The sequence below is a fragment of the Lotus japonicus genome, chromosome 5 (assembly GCF_012489685.1).
Source record: "Lotus japonicus ecotype B-129 chromosome 5, LjGifu_v1.2".
NCBI classification, from domain to species: Eukaryota; Viridiplantae; Streptophyta; class Magnoliopsida; order Fabales; family Fabaceae; genus Lotus; species Lotus japonicus.
In genome coordinates, this window is record NC_080045.1 from 12,038,030 (window position 1) to 12,059,498 (window position 21,469).

The window sequence follows — 21,469 nt, forward strand, 5'->3', positions numbered from 1 at the left end:
GAAATGACAATGATAACCTTGAATCTTGATGAGTGATGGACGAAAGATACTATTTTTGGTAATGGACTTTTGTGGTTCACAATTCACATAACCAAATAAGTGTTCCTTTCTTTTTTCCATTTTTAGGATCCTTGTTTTAGATTCAAAGATACAAGTTCTTCAGCCATGAAATATTTTGGAAAGATTCCCAAAATATTCAAATTGCTAATGGTAACCCCTTTCTATATTGGTTGTCAGTGACATTAATTCTTGAAATTTGAAAGAATTAATCAGGTCTTAACTAGTGGCTGTAGAATTAGTTGTAATCCACTAAAGGGATTACGCTTGAAGGAAGATTGTTGAGAATTCTTAAGTGTGAGTTGTTAGCACCTAAAAAACATAACGACTACTTTGAATAGTCAAAGAGACAGTCTAGCTATAACCTATGAACCAGCCTTTACAGAAGTAGTCGAGGACAGGAGATTAGTTGTTGATGTAACTTGTTGAAGTGGGTAGGTAAAAGCCAGCATAGATTTGGGCAAGATTCGTGGACAAATTCAGAGACTTGGACAAAAAAGAAGAAGATCTTTTGGGGCTTATAGAATATTTGCATCGGCATAATAGGCATGGGGTCAGTTCCTTAATAATAGGAAGGGTGGTTTTCCACATATGAACTAGCTAAAGTGAGGAAGAACAACTTAACCAAAGCTTTCATGCTGACTAAGAGAGATAGAGTTCTAGCACCTCATGGTTTATCAGTACTTGCAAGAAGCAGAACGTAGGTTAGTGGTTAAGTGTTTCTCAACAGTTTTAGTTAGTCGATTTACTCCCTATAATAGGGGAGGACATTTGTAAAAACATAACTCACACAATAAATACAAATTTCATGTATTTTACCTTTATCGTTTACTTTCATGCCTTTAGTTTTTCAACACATTACTCTATGTACAATTTTATGGCTTTCGGCCTTATATCCAGTCGTTTTAAGCCTTTATTAATGCATTTTAGTTGTTCTCTTAATTAGTTAGTCCTACTTCGTCATGAATCTCTCAATAACAATCATTGAGATTTCTGAAGTGGCTTAGAAGCCTGTATTGAGGAACAGAGTAGAGTCTCTTCCTCGAGTAATCATTTCATTAGGGAATCGTTACGTTGGTTTTCCATCAGCTAGCCCACACAACTACCTTAGACCCATATATATTTGAACTAACACTCGCGTCGCATGAAAAATAAAGTGTTAAGTAGTATATAAGTGAAATGATTCATACACTTAATACCTTAGAAGTTTGAGTGAAATATATAGTGTCTTTCACTAATATAGTTTATTCATCTTCCGATGTGGCGTATACAAAAAATTTCATGTATCCTCTAACGCTATAATAGTGAGGGATATCCTCATATCATAACAACTAGTGTCAGAGCTCTTATTATTAAGTGATTTGTGAGTTAAAAGAAAACATAATGGAAGGAGATGTATCATACATAATGGGCTGACCGTTTCCTACAAGAATGACTACTCATCTCGAAGCGTTGGGATCTTTAGTAACCATGAGAAGAAGACCATGATATCCCTCAGCTACTGACAAATTTATGGTTTCTCAGATGAAGAATCACAAAATGAAGAAGTTAAAAAAGACCAAGCTAAAAATTGTCTCTTTTCTACTCTAATACTAATTGTTATGGTGTGAAACTGTCATTCACTATTATAGCATAAGAAGAGACATATATTTTTTACACCATATTGGAATAAAAGTAACCACATAAAGAAAGACACCACATCTTTCAGACTTTCACTAAAATTTTAAGGTATTGGGCTCAACAATTTATAGATTCAAAAGCATTATAGCTATGGAATGAATGCAATTGGTACTATATGTTTCAGGGACTAAAGTGGGTATTCATTCTCTTTCTTGCTTTTATCCATTTAAATGCAAAATATTAAATTATCTCATCATCTCATTACTTTTTAACCGATTTTTAGTCTTCTTATTAGTTATTATGCAGCTCAGACCCATCCTCTTAGCACAGGCAACCATAAAATTAAATATAACAACGTAGAAAATCTTACACAACAGACTGGGTTACTTTAGAATGAAAAGCAAGTCAAACAACAAAAAATGTACGGCAGCAATCTATCTTGCACCACGCAAACTTAAGCAGTCAAGAGCTGGTATTGCGCCGTGTTTTATTTTAGCAGCTGTTAAAACTTCCTGGTTGGCAATCCTTAAGCCAACCAGCTCGGCCAGCTGCAATGACAGGAAAAGAAGACAGAATAATTTTGACAAAGAAGTGATTATCATGGACAATCTTAAATGTGTTGATGTCCTCTTTGATTTTAGCAGCAAAACTCACTGGCTTACCTTCCTTGAGCAAACCAGCTTGGCCTGTTTGAATGGAGAAAACCCCTAGCTACAAAACTTCAAGGATTATGATTCCTTGCTGTTAGGAACCAGAAAATGAGGGTTGAAGAAACTACTGTTAAATGAAAAGAATAGGAGGAATAGGAGAGTAATCTCCTTCAAGGCTTTACCCTTACAACTGAGCCAAAGCTCTGATTTCCCAAAACTAAAAACTGAACAGCCGTCCTCCCTCTGATCTCACATCCCCTTATTTATATACCTAACCCTAACAGCCCTAAGTCAGACTAAGCCCATCAGGCCCATTAACATTGAAATGTCATATAAAATGCTAACCCTTATTGCTAACTAAAACAGTCCTAAGTCAGACTAAGCCCAATCAGGCCCATTAACACTGAACTGTCATTTTAAAATCCAAACACAAGCAGTCAGGAATTGACCAAAAAAAAAGCAGTCAGGAAAATCCTCACATCACACAACCAATGATTAGTGAATTGTCATACCAACACTCACTTTAACACTTTTTCAATGCACTCTCTTTGATTTATTGAAATTCATGTGGGTCCCACTAAATTGGAGGTGAGACCCATTTTTTTAATGGACTCCACATGAATATCAATCAATCCAAGAGAAAGTGTTCAAGTAGTGTTGAAAAGAGAATGTTGCTAGCATTTTTCTATAATTAAACCAAATTAATCTTGAAGGAAAACAAAATCCAACCAGAGAGATAAGTTCTTCTGCTGCCACTAATAGAGAATCCTTGCTCTACTCATATTGCAACTACAAAAATATTATCAAAGCAACAAGCGTATTAAAGGAGTCATTGATAAGTATTGTGATTTGCAAGTGAATCATCATGAAACTTATTTCAGTAAAAGATTCCCTAAATTTCAGGCTTGTGATGATGTAACAAAAATAGTTCATTTGTATTTAAGTTACAACATAACAACACAGTAATGAAGCACCAGAGCTTTCAAGTTTCAAAGCATATTAGTAAGCAACCAAATATGTAGCAATGTTGTGATAAACTCACTTCGAAATAATATTAAAAGACCGGAATCCCTCCCATATAAATTATAAACAAATTAAAATGAAGAGCAAACTCAACACTATCAATTTTATATTACAAAAATTCACAATATAGTTATTGGTCCGAAATAATATTATGAATCCTTTTCTTTGGTTTTCTTACCTGCAAAATTGCCAAGCATGCAATATATGCATGCAAAGAATGAAATACTAACTGCTATGGTACAACATTATGTCCTTAAGCTGTGGCAATGCGCTTGTCCTCGTAGTTATCAAGATTAAGAGCATGTAGCAACTTTGGCCAAGATTCTGGGATTCCCCCAGGCAGGTTAAACTCCAATAATCTTCCTCTACTGCGATAAAACTCCTCCACAGGCTGACTCTGAAAACATGACAGAAAACCAATTACAAAGAAACTTTTTATGCAACTTCACCCAGACCTTTCATAATCCCCAATTCCCCATATTAAAGATATATATATACACACACACACACACACATGCAACTTCAAATCCACTCAAGCAGCCAGTCTTCCTTAAGTCTACTCAGAATAATAATGATAGGAATAGGAATATTAATAAGAATATAGTGCCGCAATACCATTTCTCTGTATATTCGAAGCCTTTCTTTGACCACTGCTTCAGTATCATCTGATCGAGTAGTGAGCTTTGACATACAATCCGTAGGAGGAAGAAGTGGAGCCATGACAATTTCGGGGTTCCCATTCTCAGCCTTGATGTTAATGGAAGCAACATTAAAATTTCCCCCACACTGATTGCAAATTCTTCTACCAAGGCATTTTTCAAGCAGTACATCTTCTCGGAGCCTCAGATTAATAACCAAGTCAATGTCAGTTACCCCTTCTAGTATTTCCTGAACACAAGAAATGCAATGTAAAAATCCTTTTATTATAAACTGCTTTTACGAGAAGTAAGAATGCTATACAATCGTTGCAACTCTAGTACATAATAGGGATGAAGGGGACAATATTTATCTAGGTTCTGGAAACATACATGATGAGATGCAAAAAATAGATACACGGAGAGACTTTAATATACTTATTCAAGGTTTGAAAAGTATTTTTTTTAAAAATGATGAAAAGTAGTAGCTAATTAGGTAGGAAAATAAAGGGGCCTATAGCCCTACATAAGGTAGGTTGCCTAAAATCATCATAGTATCCATATCTGCAAAATCTCTTCGTTTACTTTTCATTAGAAACTACATTTGTCAAAAAATAAAGTAATATGGTGTTGATTTTGTGTTATATATTATATTATTATCTAATTATGATAATATGGGTAATTATTGATCATTGTATTTATTACACTTATTATATATAATATTCTCTCATCTGTAAAGCCTATCCTAAACTCATTATTGGGCCACCCACTGCTGTAAAAAAATACATGGTCCTACGGACTTTACGGTGCAAACTATTTGACCTCGCAACTTTCCTATTACTTGCCCCAGAGCTTCCTTAGTGCAATAAAAAAGAAGTCCTATAATATCCATGCTTCAGATGCTCAGTCTTGGGCATGAAGGGGTTGGTTGAGATCTCACATTGACTGGATGCGTGACTAAAGTAGAGCTTATAAAGGCTTGGGTAACTCTCACTCACCTCATATGATAGTTTCTAGTGTTGAGTTAATTCTAGTGTTTCATAATCCATTATCAATATTTTTTCCCTGTGCTCATGTAAAAGATTTTCCAATCAAAATACAGGGGAGTACCTATAATGAAACACATTTTTCCAAATAGAAGATACTCACTGCTTGCTTTATTGTTCGAGGAAAACCATCGAGAATAAATCCCAATTCACCTTTCGCTTCTCCAGCAGCAAGTCTCTTTGACAATAAACTTATAATAATTTCATCTGACACCAATTGACCTTGCTTTACAATTTCTGATAACTGTAAGACACCAAAAATAACAAATCAGAAAGTAGATGTGATAATGAAATGGACATAAAATTAATATAGTATCCCAATAAAGAGGCAACAGTTATGCCACACCATATGACATTGAAATACGGATACAGTGATCTAGTCAAAGCTCAATGTATTTTCAGTCAAGCTGATCTTTAAGAGATCAAGAATAGCATAACATTCAACACCTTAATCACATACAATTGGAAAAATAAAAATGAGAAGCAATCAAGATTCATTTCACTATTTTGGTTTGATGAAAATTACACAAAGCTTTCATCTTCCAAATTTAAAGATTAACTAATAAACTGCACATTACAGATTAATACTACAGCATCCATCAAGAGAATGCAAGAATATTTATAATTAGAGTGCTTAAGGTATTGTCAGCAAACAAATCTCAATTTTAACTTGTGCATGTTTTTAACAGAAGTTAGCAACTAACAGATAACAAGAACATCGCAAGAGTTGTTAGTCATGTAACAAATAGCATACTGTTGTAAAAGAAGTTTACATCCAATCAAAGCAAAAAAAAAAGGAAATACCAAACTATTTTAAGTGCGTCCAAACTCAGAAGCACACATTTCCAATCTGAGGTTTAAATTAAATTAAGATGCATTATGCTATTCCATTCGAACAATTAGTTCGCTGAAACAAATCAAAACAACTAGCATGTCAGAAACAGCTTTTTTTATACAAGTGACTCAGTGAGGAATATCTAACAAAACCTGAAGAATTCAGATTTCCAAGTTCTTCCTACGTGGCCAAATTGAAGACCTTTCTACCTACCTAAACACATCGATCTCACAACCTTTTTCCACAAGACTACAAGTTCCCCATATCTTTGAAAAACTTGATACTTTACAAGTTTACATGCATTTTTTATTTTAATTCCTCAAACTTATGGGTCCCCCTAAGCAGTGGCCTTCATGATAATCTAGCTCCGCCGCCATCTCAACGCGGGACAATATAGTTTATAATAAACATAATTTATTATAGCCACTATGGAGGGCACTTGGGTGGTCCAATTCCAAAAGCCTGTTAGAAAAATGACAAAAGACTAACAAGTAGTTGCTATGCTAAAGTCAGATAACGATAGGCATGGAGTTATCTGATTCTGAATTCCACTTATTCAGACCCCCACCAAATAAATTAACATCTGCAAGACTGCAACTACAAATTTTTATATGAAACATATAGAATGATTCTCAAACCAATGCTACAATTCACATAATTTCATAAACAAAAGTAACAATTATACTCATAATTGAATTGGAAATTAACTAATCTAATTCAAAGTGAACAACAGAGTACAGAAAGGGAAGAAAAAATTGAAGGTTCTGAGGCGAAGATAGGAGGAAGAAGAAAACCTCGGTGGAAAGGGGGCCAGAGGAGGTGAGCTCTTCACGGACGAGATCGCCGGTGGCGATGTGAGGGACGTGGAGGAGGTTAGAGAGGCGGCTGGCGTAGGTGCCTTTGCCAACGCCGGGGCAGCCCAGGAAGACCCACCGGACATGGCTGTTACTCGGGTCTTCACGCGGCCGGACTAGTCGGAAGGGCGCGGCGTTGTGCGGCGGGTCGTGAGAGTTGACTTCGGAGGAGAAGCGTCTCCTGGAGATGAGGGAGGAGACGGAGGACGAGCGCTTCGCGAGGCGGGTCACGGCCGCCATGGGATTTGCAGAAGCGAGAAACAGGATCGGTGATTATTCTGTTAATTGTTCGGTGTCTGAATTTATTCAAGTTGTATAAGTACTTTCTAAATATGCTAATATGTGCCTTATTAAAAGTTAATTTCATCTAAGTTGAGGTCATATAGGCATACACGTTAACTTGAATAAATTTTATATTATAAATCTAAATAACGAGTTTCACGTGCCAGAATTCAATGATTAGTGAAGCATGACTGGATGTTGGTTTAGTGAAGTATGACAGGTTGTGGGTTTTAGGGATGGCAATGGGTAGGGTCTGGGTATGGTACTATAGTACTCATCCTCATACCCACGTTTTAAAAAATTACCTGTACCCGTCCCTGATAGCAATTCCGCAAGTGTACGGATTGATCGAAGTAATACAAAAGATTGTCGAACCACAGGGATAGTTGTTTGTTAATTTGATCTTGGAGATTAATGTTTGAAATGGAAAAGAAAAATAAATATAGTTTAAAGTTTGTTGTGATGAAAGCAATTGTAACAAAAGCATAAACAAGAATCTTGTAAAACTTATGAGAAAACGGTACCCTGGGTAAAGTTTCACCTAATTCAGTTATGTTACTCACAAACTAATTCATATATGAACTCTTAGGAACATTTCTATGGTGATGTCCCCGGCAATGGCGCCAAAAACTTGATAGCAATTCCGCAAGTGTACGGATTGATCGAAGTAATACAAAAGATTGTTGAACCACATGGATAGTTGTTCATCAATTGCTTCTTAGAGTTTAGTGTTTAGAATGTAAAAAGAAAAATAATATAAGTTTGAGTTTTGTTTTGTGCAAAACACTGTAATCAAAAGCTATAATCAATTCAGACAAAGAAGTGCATTGGTCAAAGTTTCACTTAGTCCAATTATGTTTCTTACAACCAAATCTTTATATGAACTTTAGAACTCCTTCTATGATGCTATAGCCTTTACCTTTACTTGTTAATATCTTAATCAAGTAAATCATTCAATTTCAGTTGCTAAGCCTAATGCCTTAGTACCTAGTCAATTCAATTGAAGAATGAAGCTTCTATGTTCAGGCCAACACAATAAGTTCCCACCCTTATACCTAAGTGGTAGTAAACAAATCAATCTAATCCTATGGTCCTTTAATCCTTACCAACTACCGTTGTGCAAGCAGAAAGCCAAACACTTGCATGCATTCAAGAGAATATTGAAACAGAGAAAAGATACATAGAAAGAAAACTTTATTCATATAAGAAACTCAAAAGTTCAAAACATAATCAAAGCTAAGGTTCACTTCACCGAAAGTACAAAGAAAACTAGCCAAGCAAGGCTAGGGAATTCATAATGCAAATTAAAAGAACAAAAACCTGAAACAAGAGTGCCAAGAAGCCTCCCACAAGCTCCAAGAACCTAAACCTGTAAGTTTTGTTCAAAAAAGTTACCAAGATCCTAAATGAAAAAACAAAATCCCTATTTATAGAGTTTCCAGCGGTAATCCACACATGTGCTTGGCCTCCTCCACGCACATGCGTGGGCAAAACGCTCAAAATTGTACAATTCGCAGCATCAGATTTTGCCACCACGCATGTGCGTGGATCAAACGGCGCACATGCGTGGGCATAAGGTTTTCAAACAGTAGCTTCACGCATGTGCGTGAGATACATGGCGCACATGCGTGGTTCATCTGATTTTTCTTCAATTTTGTAACTCTCACTTCTCATATCATCATGGCTCTTAACTTAGCTTTCAACCATCATCATTAGCCATCAAAAACCTATCAAACCTGAAAAGAATCTCAAGAAACCATCAAAACAACAATGTAACTCATTGGAACATGTCATTAATCATGATAATTCACCATCCTTTCATTCAATTCAGCAAAGAAAACCCCCAATGTGCAATCAACACTCATGAATTCAAAGAACTTCAGCTCAAAACTGACCATAGGAATTACTCTCTAACTAAACTAATAAAAAGACTAAATAAATTGATTAAAAACACATAAATTAATGCAGATACAATTATGAAATAAAAAGGGACTCAACTTGACTTAAAACTCAATAAAGGACTCAAAAAGGAAAAGAAAGAAACAAGAAGGACTCGATAAACATAGAATAAACCTCGGGTCATCAGTCCCCATACCCGCGTGGGTAGCAACTTGAATGCCCGTCCCCGTACCCTCTGGGTACCTATATGCCCGTACCCGTGCCCATTACCCGCAATTTAGCTAATCAAAATATATTTTTCACTATTTTTATTAATAGAAAATAAAAAATACAACTAACTTTTTAAATAAAAAACACTAATATAAATACAAAAGATTATCTACGTAACAAATAAAATCATTCAACTAAGAGTATATTTTTTTAGAATGAATAAGCAAGAAAGATATAACTTAATTTTTAATTTTGGATTTATAATATAGTCCTAAAGTTGTAGGTTATTAACTTACTAATTTTAAAAATAAGTGGGAGTAAATTAACAATGATTATGATTACTTTAAATAGTCATCTATTTTTTAAAATAAGTAAGTTTGAAAGTTATAGCTTAAGTTAATTTGTTCATATAATACTAAATAATAATAATAATAATAATAATAATAATAATAATAATAATAATAATAATAATGTGTGTGTGCGGGTATGGGTACTATATAGTACCCATACCCGCACCCATACCCAATACTTTTTGCAGGTAATTACCTATATCCAACCACATACTCATCTAGCGGGTTTTTACCCTACTCATAGTGGGTATTTTTTGCGGGTACTCTATGGGTCCGAGACCCATTGCCATCCGGGTTCGAACCTTCACTGCATCGGAGTAAGGTAAAACCGAAAAAGTCTTCTGTAAGTGTTATTCACTTATTTGAGTTTGGTAATTTTCTCTGCCCTGAATGGAACACCATTCCTCCACTCTAATTTTTTTTTAACTAATATTTTTTTTATAGTGTAGAATAATTTTATTAACTTATTTTTAAAATATTAGTATGAAGTTGAGGTACCCAAAAGTAGAGAAAATTCAGTGAATTGTGTCGACGGTTTATTAGTCTATTTCAATTGTCTAAATATGGTGGTTGGGCCAGATACGTCTTTCAATTTGTCGCTAGTCGATGGATCAGTTGTCAATCATTCGTCAATCGATATATCGACTGTCAATCAATAGTTAGTCGACAGACCAATTGACGATCAGTCGTTAGCCGGTCCATCAATTGTTAAGCAGTCGTTGGCAGATTTGGGCTTTGAAATGTGGAAGGTTGTTAGTCTAAATTCATTACTTTGGTAAAATTCATAAATAAAGCATGTACTAAAAGAGATAATGCAATTTTTTATTGATAACAATAAATCTCTACTTTCAAGAAAAGAATATTTTGCATGGATATTTGGAGTTTTACTATGATTAACTAATCTGAAAGTAATATTTCTATCCAATACTTGAAGAGAAAGTCAGAATGGAACACTCGCCACTAATATAGGAGCTTCATGTCAAATGGAGATACTGGAGCCAGCCAATTAACATGGGAAGAGAAACTCACTAGTTGATATGACAGTTCTTAAGAGTTATGATAAGACGTCATGATCCTAAGTGTTTGTATATGTGCTAGTGTTTAGAGAACATGGTAGACTTCATGGAAGGCATCCGCATGTGGCTAGAAGTGCAAGATATGAGGAAGTATGTTGGGCCTAGTTAAGGATTGATACAAAATTTATACGCTACCAACATTCTTTTGTGATCCACGTGATAAAATAGGTCACTCATGATGAAGTGCTACGCTCGAACTTTACAATCCGTACCAAAGTCACTCATTTCGATCCACAAGCCTGCAAGACACCAATCCTTAAGTATTGAGATGAAATGTGTCTTTAAGTTGCATCAACCTATGTTCCTCGGACGTCGCCTATGTTCCATGAACATGGCTCTTCCAATCCACATATGTCGTACTTCAAGTCCAGAAGCGCGCAAGATACCAAGCTAAAGCAATTAAGTGAAGTGTATCTTCAAGCTAGGTGAAGGGAGAGGAAGATAAAAGGTAAAGGTAGACAAATCTGACACTAAATTCACAATTCCAGACAATAAATTAACAATCATGTGGCACTTGACCTCATATTCAGATGGACCTGACTATTCACTGATGCTTCTTTACATATTTTGACTGATATTTGAACCAAACCAACCAGATTTATATTAGATAAGTCATAAGTTTGTTTAATCCTAACAAATCCATACTTGGGCACATTAGTATATATACAAGCTGAACCCATGTCAAAATCAAGTCCCCACCACAGAAAAGCAAAATTAGCCGAAGCATTCTTTTCCCGCCCACACACACTGCACACCTCCATGGACGACGACAAGAAGCATCGCCTGCGCGACCCAAGCGAAAACACGCTTCCCTTCAAGAACGAGCTGAAGCCAGACTCAGTGATCCTCGACACCGTGAAGGAGTTTTCTACCTCTTCTGCGTTCCTTGTAGGAAGCGTGCGTGTTGTTGGTAGGTTGATTTTCAATGAAGGTGGGGATATGATTGAATGCGCAAAATCAGGTGGAGGGAAAGTAATTCGGCGGGTTATATATCTAGTTGGGGATATGCAGAGTGATGCCCAGTTCATTCTCTTAGTGGAGAGGTTTGGTCCTTATTTTAGGTTGGTTCAAGACATTGTCTACAACCGGTTTCCGTGTATAATCGTGACGTCGATGGGGAAGCGTGATGTTGTAATGAGGCTCTTTTTGATGAAGATGAAGATGGAGCTGAAGCTGCCTGTGCTGGCGCTTACGGATTGTGATCCTTATGGGTTTAAGTTTTTATCGTTTTATCGGTGCGGTTCGAAGAAAATCTCCAATGACAATGCTCATTTGACCACCCTTGATGTAAAGTGGCTTGGGGTTAGGCCTAGTGATTTGGATACGTACAAGTTACCTGAGGGGTGTAAGTTGCGCATGACCGAGTATGATATTAAGACTTTGAAGGACGTGTTGGAGATGGATTTTGTCAAGAAGAATCCTGGTTTGGTTGAGGAGTTAACTTTGATTGTCAAAACTAAGCAAAAACTTGAAATAGAGTTAACCATTGATCAACAAAAAAAAAAAGATAGAGATGACTAATGTGACAGACAATTTACAAATTCACATACTTCCAAACTTTTTTCCTAACTCAAATTATGAAAGTGATCGACACTCACAATTTCAATAACCAAAACGACTATTCACTCCTAATTTTACATAATTTGACAGACATTTAACCAAACAAATCCGATATACGTTAGATAAATTTAATTCTATTTTATCCTAAGAAACTCATTAGTTTAAATGTTTAATTCTAATCGAGCACATTAATTAGTATACATTTTTTTTTTATAGACAAATGTTAGCTGTTAGAAATGTTAGTAAATTAATCCCTCCTCCGGGTTTGAACCCGAGACCCTTCACCCTTCATCCCACCCCACCCTTATGTCCCTAGCTCTTACCACTTAAGCTATCCTTCGGGTACATTAATTAACAGAGACTATTTGCGCCTCCCCGTTTTGCTAAGTCCGTCATCTCCTTTTTTAAAAATTCCAACATTGCCCTTAGTAAAAAAAACATAAAAAGGTAATATTTAATTTTTACTTCCCACACACCATCTCCTTCTTCCTCCTCACCCTCCTCCTCACCCTCCTCTTAATCCTCCACTCCTCCACTCCCAAGTTCTTTTGGGTGATCTCAAGTCAAGAATAGAAGCTTACCCATGTAAGTTTTTACCTTTTTCCGAGCTTTTTTTCAGCATTTTTTAGCTTTCATCGCGATTTCGCGACTTTCCGACGTAAATGGTTAGTCCCGCCCTTAAAACTGCGGTAATGAAACAAATTACACGCTCCCGCTAACATACGTGCGGAAGTGTTAAATTTATACCTTCCGCTAACTTGTTAGCAGAAGTGAAAAACTTAGTCATTTCAATCGTGTTAAGGTCTGGTACTGCTACTACCTAAATAAAATTGATTTTCCCGCTAACATACGTGCGGAAAGTGATATGTTGGAATAATAGGTCCGCCAGTTAAACTGCGGAAGGCAAATATGTGCTGCCGCATATTAAAGTGCGGACAGAACAAAGATTTTTATATTGATTGAGCTTATTTTGTTGATTGCAGCATAATGATACCTGAGGAAGTAAATAGGCCCAATATGGAGATTGTGCCTTCTGTGGATCTTACAAAAGCTTTCACCACTAGCCAAGTAAGTTTTGTTGAATTTAACAAGTTATACACTATGTGTAGGTCATGCGATGTATACTTAATTGAGTTTTTGAATGTTGTAGGCTTTTGAATCCTCCAAAGCTCTTGTTAATTGGGCCAAAGCTGTAGGTAAAGAGCATGGCTATGTTATTATTATTCAGAAGTCGGACTATGGATCTGACAAAAGGAGGGCCGTGATGACATTAGGATGTGAGCGTGGCGGCAAATATAAACCATCCACATCGGTGTTAAAGCGAAAGCGGACTGGACCTAAGAAGTGTAATTGTCCATTCAGGCTAAGGGCAAGGCGTAGTAATAAAGATAAAATGTGGACTGTGCTTGTGCATAGTGGGATCCATAATCATGACACTGCTGAGGTTTTGCAGGGTCACTCATATGTTGGCCGTCTAAATCCAGAGGAAAAGGCGATGGTGGGAGAAATGATTGAAGAAAGGGTCAAGGCCAGTGATATTTTGATTGCTATAAGGAAACACAACCCAACCAACTTGACTAGAATTAAACAGATTTACAATGAGAAGCAAGCATACAACAGGTCGAAGAGGGGATCGTTGACTGAGATGCAACACTTGATGAAGTTGTTGGAAGAACACAAATACGCACATTGGTCTAGGGTGCAGGGTGGTACTAATGTGGTCAGACCTTTGTTTTGGGCACACCCTGATTCCATTCACTTGTTCAATGAGTTTCCTCATGTTGTGATTCTGGATAGTACATACAAGACCAATAGGTACAAGATCCCTTTACTTGAGATGGTGGGGGTTACGTCGACAAATTTGACATACTCCATTGCTTTTGCGTACATGGAGAATGAGCAAAAGGATGTGGTTGTTTGGGCTGTGAATAGATTAAAAGACTTGATCATTAATGAGGACAATCTGCCGAAGGTCTTTGTTACAGACAAAGACCAATTTTTGATGGAAGCATTGGAAACTGTTTTTCCCGCAGCTCGCTGTCTTTTATGTCAGTTTCATGTACTTAAGAGTGTAACTGGCGAGATGAAGAAACTTGTGAAAGACATTGAGACGCGTGAAGACATTACTGATAGATGGAATCGGTTGATGTATGCTGCCAACGAGGTTGAGTATGATAAAGCTGTGGGTGCTATGTCGAATACCGGTGAGCTATAGACTTACATTGAGACTAACTGGTTGCCTTTGAGAAGCAAGTTTGTGAAGTTTGAGATTGATACTTGTATGCACATGGGGTGCACGACAACAAACAGGTAATTTGTTGCTATCCTTCACTTTTTTGACTTCAACTGTGAAATGTTTTCTGTTTTTTGATTACATGTTTATACCATGCGTAGAGTTGAGGGGGCACATTCAAAGCTGAAGAAACTATTGTCCGACAGTAAGGGTGACTTGGTCATTGCGTGGACTGCGATGAACAAGCTTATTATCATGCAGCATGACAAGATAAAGGAGTCCTTCCAGCTCAGCATATTTATCACAGAGCATTCTGTGAATGACCCGTTCTATAAGCATTTGCGCGGGTTTGTATCTAGAGCGGCATTGCACATTATTGTTAAAGAGAAGACTCAAATTGGCAGGATTGGGGTTGGTGGTATATACTGTGAGTGTGTACTTAGGAGAACCCATGGACTACCATGTGCTTGTGAGCTCATGAAGTTTGAATCTGTCTCATTACTTGCAATTCATCCACATTGGAGGAAATTGACTTGGGATTCTTCGGACCGTGACATGGATCCAACATTGGGTTTGAGTTTTGAGTCTGAATTTGACAAATTACGAACCAAGTTCGAGGAGTCTTCGCACGGAGTTAGAATGTCGATCATTGAGAGCCTTAGAATGATTACTTATCCAGAAACGACTTCTATGTGCGCTCCAACAAAGAAGAAAACAAGGGGTAGGCCAATGGGATCCACTAACAAGCCCAAGAAGTTTGCCAAGGGATGTGGTGAGACCTCTACAAAGCGCATTCCTTGTAGATGGGAGACTATTGACAAAGAGTATCCGAGCTCGTGGCGTGATAGCAACACGACACCATTACAGGAACCTTCTCCAAATGTTAAGTCTCAAAAGGTTCCAAAGGTTAGGTCTCAAAAGGCTTCTAAGGCTTCAAAGCTTCCATCTCAAAAGCCTCCTAAGGCTTCTAAGGTACAAAGTCATCTGATCCGGATGGTGTGTACAAAGGATAAGAAGCCTGTGAGTAGTTACCTACGTCGGCGCTACCTTAAACAAATCCCTGATGAGTTTCATCCATTCGTTGTTGACTTTATAAATGTAAAGGGAGATGGCCACTGTGGATATAGATGTGTTGCATCGTTGAAGGGTCTTGCAGAAGACGATTGGCCACTTATACGTAGGGAACTTCTGACAGAGCTTGATTCGGATGCTAATATGTACATCAACATGTTTGGAGCCAGCGAGGTTAACCAAATGCGTTTAGCTCTAACAGTTAAGGATACTAAGCCCGTAGGTGAAGACAAGTGGATGATGATACCAAATATGGCCTACCTTATTTCCACAAAATATAAGTTCATAGTGTTGACTATTGCTAATATCGGATGCAACACTTTTTATCCGTTAAAAGGAAAGACGGACCTAGTGGAAGAACACAAATTCATGCCGATTGTGCTTGTCAATAAAGATCATTTCGTTGGGGTAAATCCTTATCCTTTATCCTTCATAATACGTATATGTAAAACCTTATACTTTTATGCTTATACTCTTCTTTGTTTGTAGGTTACTCTTCGTGAAGGGCATCCAATGCCGACCACAGCTCACTTGTGGGCATACAACTGTCACCCGGAAGCAAAAAAAAGGGAAGAGCCTTACAAAGAGCGCATTGAAGAATACGCGGCTTATCTGAAACAAAAAAATGGAGGATGTAGTGATATTATTGACCTTAGTGATGATTAATTATGTTGGATCATTAAGTTGTTTTGTAACGAATTGCTTGTAATTTATATGCGTGTAATGGATGATTACTTTGAACTTTATAACCGTCTCATTAAATAGCTTGTGATGCCTCTGGATTGTTATAACTGACAGGAAATTAGACTGTGCATGCCTCTGTAATAACTGCTAGTAATTTTCAACCTGTCCGCACTTATAACTGCGGTAGGTCATGAGGCATTTGTAAGAGGTTACTGTAAGCCTATTTAATAGCACCAATTTCCCGTGGTTATAACTGCGGATGTGTTATAATTTAATCTGTCCGCACTTATAACTGCGGTAGGTCATGAGGCATCTGTAAGAGGTTACTGTAAGCCTCTTTAATAGCTCCAATTTTCCGTGGTTATACCTGCGGATGTGTTAAAATTTTCAACCTGTCCGCAGTTATAACAGCGGTTGGTTCATAAAACATGAGGCATCTATACAAGGTTACTGTAAGCCTCTTTAATAGCACCAATTTCCCGTGGTTATAACTGCGGATGTGTTATAATTTTGAACCTGTCCGCACTTATAACTGCGGTAGGTTATGAGCCCTATGTAAGAGGTTACTGTAAGCCTCTTTAATAGCACCAATTTCCCGTAGTTATAACTGCGGATGTGTTTAAATTTTCAACCTGTCCGCAGTTATAAGTGAGGAAGGTGATTTCTTGGCAGAAAAACATTTGGTTCATATAACATGAATGTATCTCGCTATATTTCTGACCATAACATTTGGTTCATATAACATGAAAGTATGATGCTAAACAAATTATCCAACAAAACATAACAAAAGATCCGAAATTATCCAACAAACACACATAGTTGCATTATCCAACAAAACATAACAAAAGATCCGAAATTATCCAACAACATTAAACAACACTATCCAACAAAATAAATATAAAAGTACAAAGATTCCTAAATCTAGCGCCCAGAATTTGAAGGCCCAGCTCCTGAGTCCCGTCCCCTGATCTTTCTTCCCCTCCCGTGCACTGCTCCCTCGATGATGGTATGCATATTGTGCACCGCATCCCACATCGGTGAACCCGCGCGGGGGCGATCCAACTGTCGTCGGATCAACCGCAATGCCAGAGTACAACGCAAGCTCCGCAAACTGGCTCTGAAATGACAATATATAAGGTCAATATACACATAGGCATACACATAATCGTAATGTGAGCCACATAGCGAAAACAAGTGTCAGTACCTCTAGAAATGCGAAGCGGTCGGCTTTGTACTCATCTGGGACCATGTAAGGGTGTGAGACCTTGATATACCAAGGAGTGTATTCGCCAGTGGTCTGAAAAGGGAAAGCAGCTTCTTCCGACAGATGGCAAATGTGATCATTCCAGTGCGCAAATCGACGATCACACTCCCGGCACGTAACTGACGATGGTGGGGGATCTGGCACATACTGGATCCTGCCAAACTGCCTGATGACTCGATCTGGGAGGTATGGGAATATCATCCCGGCATGCCTGATAAATCTCCTATACAAGGCAACCTGAGGGAAGGGCCAATGAGCATAATGCTCTACATAAGGTCTCCAAATCACAGAACTGGCCGGAAACGTGTCCAGGTTCATCCTCTTCTGCGCAACCTCAGTAGTCCCTCGAAGCGCCTCCCAAGTTAGTGCAACGGGCCTGTCTGGCGTGTAGGCAGGGTTGTCCCTGCGCTCAAACAAGGATCCGGGAAAGTGAGCAAACACCCATGACTGCAAAAGAGAAAATGCCAAAGTATGATGCTAATTATTAAAAAACAATGACAACAAACGTTTTAACGATAATTACAAAGAAATAATAATACCTGCAGAAGAGATAAATAACCAGCAACAGACTTAGCACCGTTCCTGCTGGCCTCCCAGAGCTGACCATACAAGTAAGCCAAAGTGGCAGCTCCCCAGTTCCACCTTGATGCATTCTCAACATCTTCAAACAGAGACAAATACACAACACCAATATATGTGTTGCTCTTGTCACAGAAAAGGGTCATGCCAATCAACCGCAACATGTAAGCTCGGCATGCAGGAACTTCATTGTTGGCCGCTACGTGTTTCTCCACAATATCATGGAGAAAGCTAAAGCAAAGAGATGGACCCCTACAAGCATCAAACTCCTCCATCACAAGCTCAATGTCCACATCAAGTAACTGAGCAACTGCAGGAGCCGCCTCTTCCCTAGTCGGGTTACCAAAGGAGAAGAACTCACCCTCTACAGGCAAGTGGAGTAATGCTGAGACATCTTCAAGTGTGATCGTCATTTCCCCCCAGGGTAAGTGGAAAGATGACGTCTCAGGATGTCATCGCTCAACAAAAGCAGAAATAATGCTCTGGTCAACACTCGGGCTTGTGCATTTCATCACCCACCGCAAACCTGCATCATGCACCGCACCCCTTATGTACCGAGCATGATGAACTACAGGATGACACATCCTCCCATGATTATAGGTCTTGAGCACGCCTCTAGTCTCATAATTTCGCCGTTTGTATGACCTTCATATGTCACGAGCTATATGTTCGCCATACTTAGTCAACAAGCAAAGGTCAAACGGACCTCCCTGATACCACAATCTGTTCTCATCGTCCTCATCACCAGACTCCTCCTCAAACTCTGCCTCAATGTCAGCACCGACATCCTCCTCAGCCTCCTCTTCACCACTAGTCTCCTCCTCACCACTAGTCTCCTCCGCCTCAGTGTCATCATCCTGCTGATCAGCCATAATCTCATCATCCTGCTGATCCTGTACAACAGGCTCTTGTTCAGCATTCCTACCCCTTCCTCTACCCCTTCCTCTATTAGCCTCTTCTGACCGTTTGCGGTTAAAAGCATGAGTGGAGCTACGATCCCGTGGAGCAGTAGGTTCAGCAGAAGGACCAACAACACAGGCAGTTTTCCTAGGAGGCCTGAAAATTAAAAATACAAAAATTTATACTCGTACACAACAATTTATTAACATAAACAACAGTTTATTAACATAAACAACAGTTTGTTAACATAAAAAAGAATTTATAAACATTCAGAGAGAATTAAAAAAATTTGACAGGCTAACCGCTCTTAAACATGCGGTAGGCATAAAAAATTTGACAGACTAACCGCACTTAAACATGCGGTAGTCATAAAACCTGTCCGCGGTTTAGAGTGCGGGCAAGTCACGAAACATCCTCCCATGGCATAATCAAATCGAGAGACTGAATTTTGACACAAAATACAACCTAAGCCTCGAAAACTTGTAAGAAATAACTTACATTGTTGTTCTTCTTGTGGGTTATGGGTTGTTGTTGTATTTTGTGGGTTTCTCCTTCTTGACTTGGTCTCCTACTTCCTCTTCTACTTCAACTTCTTCTTTTTACTGGTTGTCCTCCTTTCTCTTCCTCTTCTTGACTTGGTTGTGGGTTAATGTGGGTTTGAGATACTTGATTTTGTGAGGGTTGAAAATTTTGAAATTGGGTTGGAGAGGAAGAGGGGTTATACGGTTGAAAGAGGGGGGAGGGTTTGTAGAGATAAGGTAGTTTTTTTTTTTAAATTAAAATTACTGAAGGGTATTTTGGTCTTTTTGCAGTTTTGGGGATGACTCGCTTAGCAAAATAGGAGACGCGAATAGTCTCATACTAATTAATATACATAGGTCATAGCCCATAGGGGCTTGAATCCAGGTCCAAATCAAAGTCCCCTCCCCAAAAACGCAAAATCAACAGTAGCATTCATTTCCCGCCCACACACACCGCAAACATCCATGGCCGACGGCAAAAAGCGCCGCCGTACCGACCCAACCGAGAACTCTCTTCCCTTCAAGAACAAGCTGAAACCAGACTCAGTGATCCTGGAAACCCTGAAGGAGTTCTCAACCTCCTCATCAGCTTCTTCATCCTCCTCTTCCGCCGCAGACAAAACCCTAACCCTCCAAGACCTCTCCCTCCCCTTCCGCTGCCGCGAGGTGGCGGACCTCTCCCTCTCCTCCGTGCAATCCAACATCGAGTCTCTCGCCCGCAAGATCGCGCACTCCATCCTCACCGGTAACGGCTTCGCCTTCGATGTCCCCTCCCGCTCCTCCGCCAACCAGCTCTATGTCCCTGAACTCGACCGCATCGTCCTCAAGGATAAATCCTCCCTCCGCCCGTTTGGTAACATCTCCACCGTCCGCAAATCCACCATCACCGCCCGCATCCTCGAGCTCATCCACCAGCTCTGCCTCAAGGGGATTCATGTCACCAAGCGTGACCTCTTCTACACAGATGTTAAGCTCTTCAAGGACCAGGTATGCTGCTATCAAACCCTCACAATCTCGAATTGGAATTAGAATTAGCAATTTGAACTGCAATTTGTTAATTGATTAATTGAAAGTTAGCTAACACTTGTGGTGTTGAATTGAATCTCAGACTCAATCGGATACCGTACTTGATGATGTTTCGTGCATGCTGGGGTGTACTAGGTCGAGTCTTAATGTTGTTGCTGCGGAGAAAGGGGTGGTTGTAGGAAGGTTGATTTTCAGTGATAATGGGGATGTTATTGATTGTACTAAGATGGGTATGGGAGGGAAAGCGATTCCGCCGAATATAGATCGAGTTGGGGATATGCAAAGTGATGCCTTGTTCATTCTCTTGGTGGAGAAGGACGCTGCTTATATGAGGCTGGCTGAGGACAGGTTCTACAACCGGTTCCCGTGTATCATTGTGACGGCCAAAGGGCAGCCTGATGTTTCCACGAGGCTGTTCTTGAGGAAGATGAAGATGGAGCTGAAGCTGCCTGTGCTGGCACTTGTGGACAGTGATCCTTACGGGTTGAAGATTTTATCGGTTTATGGGTGTGGTTCCAAGAACATGTCCTATGACAGTGCTCACTTGACCACCCCTGATATAAAGTGGCTTGGGGTTAGGCCTAGTGATTTGGACAAGTACAAGATACCTGAGCAGTGTAGGTTGCCCATGACCGAGCAGGATATTAAGACTGGGAAGGACATGTTGGAGGAGGATTTTGTCAAGAAGAATCCTGGTTGGGTTGAGGAATTAACTTTGATGGTCAAAACTAAACAGAAAGCTGAAATACAGGCTTTGAGCACCTTTGGTTTTCAGTATCTCTCTGAAGTGTACTTGCCCTTGAAATTGCAGCAGAAGGATTGGCTATGAGTAATGTACTGTTGAAGGATTATTCCTGTGTCTTATCAGCTGAGGATGCTACATTTAGAGTGGAATGTAATGAATTTCTAGTTATCATCCATTGGAAATTTGTTAAGTAACTTTTGTTCAAAAATCATGTTAATGGTATTTTTTTTTTCAAACTGAGTTTATAATTTTGCCTTGCTGTGTTCTTCTTACTCTTAGATCAGTAAATGCTCGACTAACTTGACCAACTTTAACCAATTCCAGAATCTGGGTGTTTTTAAATTGCTTC

General features: G+C 38.9%; 4 protein-coding genes across 4 annotated transcripts; 2 read left to right on the top strand and 2 right to left on the bottom strand.

Moving 5' to 3' along the window:
• Positions 1 to 3,427: 3,427 nt before the first annotated feature.
• On the bottom strand, positions 3,428 to 7,063 carry LOC130717247 (probable adenylate kinase 1, chloroplastic). Its single transcript, XM_057567411.1, has 4 exons — positions 6,661 to 7,063; positions 5,135 to 5,275; positions 3,966 to 4,238; positions 3,428 to 3,747 (listed from the first exon to the last, which is right to left on the bottom strand). The coding sequence occupies exons 1-4, from the start codon at positions 6,958 to 6,960 to the stop codon at positions 3,604 to 3,606; spliced, it is 858 nt and encodes a 285-aa protein (XP_057423394.1). The 5' UTR covers positions 6,961 to 7,063; the 3' UTR covers positions 3,428 to 3,603.
• Positions 7,064 to 14,384: 7,321 nt separating this feature from the next.
• Positions 14,385 to 16,067, top strand: LOC130719076 (uncharacterized). The gene is made up of 3 exons (XM_057569719.1): positions 14,385 to 14,407; positions 14,492 to 15,809; positions 15,891 to 16,067. The coding sequence occupies exons 1-3, from the start codon at positions 14,385 to 14,387 to the stop codon at positions 16,065 to 16,067; spliced, it is 1,518 nt and encodes a 505-aa protein (XP_057425702.1).
• Positions 16,068 to 16,941: 874 nt separating this feature from the next.
• On the bottom strand, positions 16,942 to 18,341 carry LOC130719077 (protein MAIN-LIKE 1-like). Its single transcript, XM_057569720.1, has 4 exons — positions 17,889 to 18,341; positions 17,290 to 17,796; positions 17,109 to 17,202; positions 16,942 to 16,964 (listed from the first exon to the last, which is right to left on the bottom strand). Exons 1-4 carry the CDS (start codon positions 18,339 to 18,341, stop codon positions 16,942 to 16,944), a joined length of 1,077 nt encoding a protein of 358 aa, XP_057425703.1.
• Positions 18,342 to 19,729: 1,388 nt separating this feature from the next.
• Positions 19,730 to 21,375, top strand: LOC130720790 (DNA topoisomerase 6 subunit A-like). The gene is made up of 2 exons (XM_057571488.1): positions 19,730 to 20,336; positions 20,458 to 21,375. Exons 1-2 carry the CDS (start codon positions 19,815 to 19,817, stop codon positions 21,202 to 21,204), a joined length of 1,269 nt encoding a protein of 422 aa, XP_057427471.1. The 5' UTR covers positions 19,730 to 19,814; the 3' UTR covers positions 21,205 to 21,375.
• Positions 21,376 to 21,469: the final 94 nt, after the last annotated feature.